General features: G+C 41.5%; 1 protein-coding gene across 1 annotated transcript in view; it reads left to right on the forward strand.

Annotated features, from left to right (window-relative positions):
• Positions 1-839: 839 nt before the first annotated feature.
• The window catches only part of ralylb (RALY RNA binding protein like b), a 31,240-nt gene continuing 28,878 nt past the window's right edge, over positions 840-3,201 (forward strand). The window contains exon 1 of the mRNA XM_084703020.1: positions 840-1,105. Within this exon, the coding sequence (XP_084559146.1) occupies positions 850-1,105 (256 nt within the window). The 5' untranslated portion in view covers positions 840-849. The remainder of the gene's footprint in view (positions 1,106-3,201) is intronic.

Here is a 3,201-nt window from a genome sequence, read left to right on the forward strand (position 1 = left end):
CTTTTCATGAATGGTGTGCTGAGCAGCTAGAATGACTGCAGTCTCGGGTGTAATGGACGCCTGACAGAGACTCTCCTCTCTAGATCACATGGCTGCTCTCTATTTCCTGGATGAGTGAACAGTTTCCTCCCCCAGTCCAGGTACAGAACAACCCACTTTTAGAGGGAAACTTCTTTGAGTTTGGATCCAGCCTGCAAAGATTTGCACTAATCACTGTATAAGCAAATTGTGTAACACTTGCGTAACAGGCTGTGCATTTTCAGGGTCTGTTGAAAGAAGCTGTGAAACCTTAAACTGATAAAAGCTGCGTGTGTATTTATTTGTGTGTGTTTGGACGTCTTTGTGTGTGTATCTGTGTGTGTTTGCATGTACACTTATGTGTGTGTGTAAAGTCAGGTATTGTATCTGAAAAGTCTCTGTTTCTGTGGAAACTGAATTTAAGTAAACCACATTTACTTAGAAATACTCGACTGCAGATCCTTCATCCTTGAAATATTGGATCTTATATTTGCACAATAAGTGCAGTTGGGCTCCATGAAAATAGTTTATTAAAGGACCCATTTCTATGAAGAACAATAGTGCAAAATGTCCTCTTAACAGACCTGTTGAAATGTAGCATATGGGTGGATTTACTTTCTGTATCTCCCATACAAATTGCAATTAAAATTGGTCTGAACCCATACCAAATAGGCCTATACTGTGTGTTACAATTCAGTTAAACTATTCCAATCCTTACCCCGACTTCTCTTCACTGATAACTGAGGACAGGTATCTGCAGGAGGCTGGCCTGACCAAAGACTCTAAAGTCTTGTCCCTCTGTCTGTGTCCCAGGAGGGCAACCGGACGACAATGACTGGTAAGACTCAGACCAGCAACGTGACCAACAAGAATGACCCGCGCTCCCTCAACTCCCGAGTCTTCATCGGCAATCTCAACACAGCCATTGTCAAGAAGACTGACATAGAAGTCATCTTCGCCAAGTACGGCAAGATAGTGGGTTGCTCCGTTCACAAGGGCTACGCTTTCGTCCAGTACGTGAGCGAGAGGAACGCCCGCGCCGCCGTGGCGGGGGAGAACGCCCGCGTCATTGCCGGACAACCTCTAGGTGAGTCTTTGTTTTTGTTTAATTCTCCTCTGGAGCATCTGAGTTGTGTGCTTCTTGCTGGTTTGCTGTTTATTCTCCAACTATATATATTTAAGAACAGGAAATGGTCATCCTGGTAAGAGGCTAGATGTACTGCACATCTCAACAAAGCATCTACACAACAGAGAACTATTTATGTATCTTGCGTGTGTTTAAATGTAGCTTGCACAAAGTCGGGGAAGTGGATTGTCCCTCATGGGGGCAGGTAGTGCCTCAGGCGTCTCTCAGTCTTGTTTAGATATTCCCATGGCACTTAGTTGCTGAAGTGTCTATGTGTGTCATGCTACAAAAAAAGGTCCTAGATACTGAATCCATTAACAGAAGATTCACCATATGTGAGTGGTTTGGGAGTTTGCTAGACAGTCACTTAGTAAAGATTTTCAAAACACCATCAGGGTCTTGAAGAAAAAGTGTTTGGGCGAAAACAACTACTAATGAAGAGTTGGATTATGCATGGGAGTGTCAAGATGATTCTGGAGTAGATGTGTAATGTTGAGGCTTCCTCGGGTTCAACCTCAACAAGTTTTCAATTCTGTTCTCTGAAGTTCAGTTGGTGACTTTCTGACTACAATTTACAGTATGTTTTCTGTAGTTGTCCAGGCAAGGAAAAGCAGTCATGTGGTTTCTGGGATGCTAGAATATCTCTGTACTAGTTTCTGCTGCTGGAGACTTGGAGGTAAACTGCAGACGCTCTGCAGAGCTGGGTGTCATCGCTTACCTCTTGAGAATGAAGCTTTTAAAAGGAGGGTCTAAACATGATCATAATTAGCCCACTTAGCCATATATATATATATATATATATATATATATATATACATATTTTTTTATAATCTGTGAAAACCTCTACTTTTTAAATATCATGCAGTTATCGTGTGCAGGTTGTTGAATGGAAATACAGAGTGTTGCTGGGTACTTCGTGTTGGAAAAGATAAAACATTGAAAGGTTGTCAGTTTTTCTGAAAATGTAAACAAATATAAAACGTAAGTCATCCTCACGGACAATTGTACGTGCTGCGTTATGAAAGAGAAAAAAACGGAAAGAGGAATATATTTAAATAACGATGGAGCGAGGATGAGAAAGAGAGAAAGGGAGTCATCCTATAACCCTTACATAACCACCAAGCAGAAAACAGAAGGTGTTTGATGTATTCTATGAACAATCTACAGCTGACTAATACATTTCTGCACATCTCCCTCTCTATTTTCCCTCATAATAAAGTTGAATGTTTGGTTTCCTGAAAAATCAGGGAATTGCCTAATGGAATCCAATCAAGATTGCCAACATTACCACCATGCACACATGAGTCTCAAATACTCCAAACAATTAACGAAAGGTTTGAGCAATTTATGCTTTTGGGGGTTTTCCATGTGGTTCATCAATATTCTGCAACAGCTCTCAGAGACAAAATAAATATACATTTCTTATGAACCCTATATTTGCTTTTCAAGGGATGAAAACAATGTCAGACTACTTACTATTAGAACCATCTCAATATGTTTTATTTATTTATAAAACTCTGACTGGAGTGGTTTACTCAGAAAAACTCCCCCTTTTGTCTCAGTTGAGAATGTCCTTTCTGAAACATCAGTCTAGGACTCCAGGTACTGTACAGAGCAGTTTGGTTGCATACTGTCTACTAATGGTAGGTGTATACTACAGTATATGAGTGCACATGTGCGTGGGTATGCAGTACAGACACTCTCCTTACCTCGACATGTTTGATTTCATGTGCATGGATGACAGCGCCTGTGGAATGATGAGGATTTTCATCACAGCAAAGGTCATTTCATCTCAGCTTGCTTAGGAGGCAATTCTGCAATCATGATTGCTCAATCTACAAATCCTGGGGCTGAATAATAGTCGAAAATGCATCCTTGATTGGCAATTAATGACACCCTCCCGTGCGTCCTGCCGGACTGACATGCTTTATTAAGATGATGCTGGATTGCGGTGCACTGTTACGTGTGCTGTGATACGCCTGCTCTCCGGCAGGACTGTGGCACTGCAGAAGCACTGAACTTCCTGTTCCCTGAACTCATTACTATGGACCGTGATC

Source organism: Hypomesus nipponensis, chromosome 8 (assembly GCF_054491055.1).
Source record: "Hypomesus nipponensis isolate SF chromosome 8, ASM5449105v1, whole genome shotgun sequence".
Classification (NCBI taxonomy): domain Eukaryota; kingdom Metazoa; phylum Chordata; class Actinopteri; order Osmeriformes; family Osmeridae; genus Hypomesus; species Hypomesus nipponensis.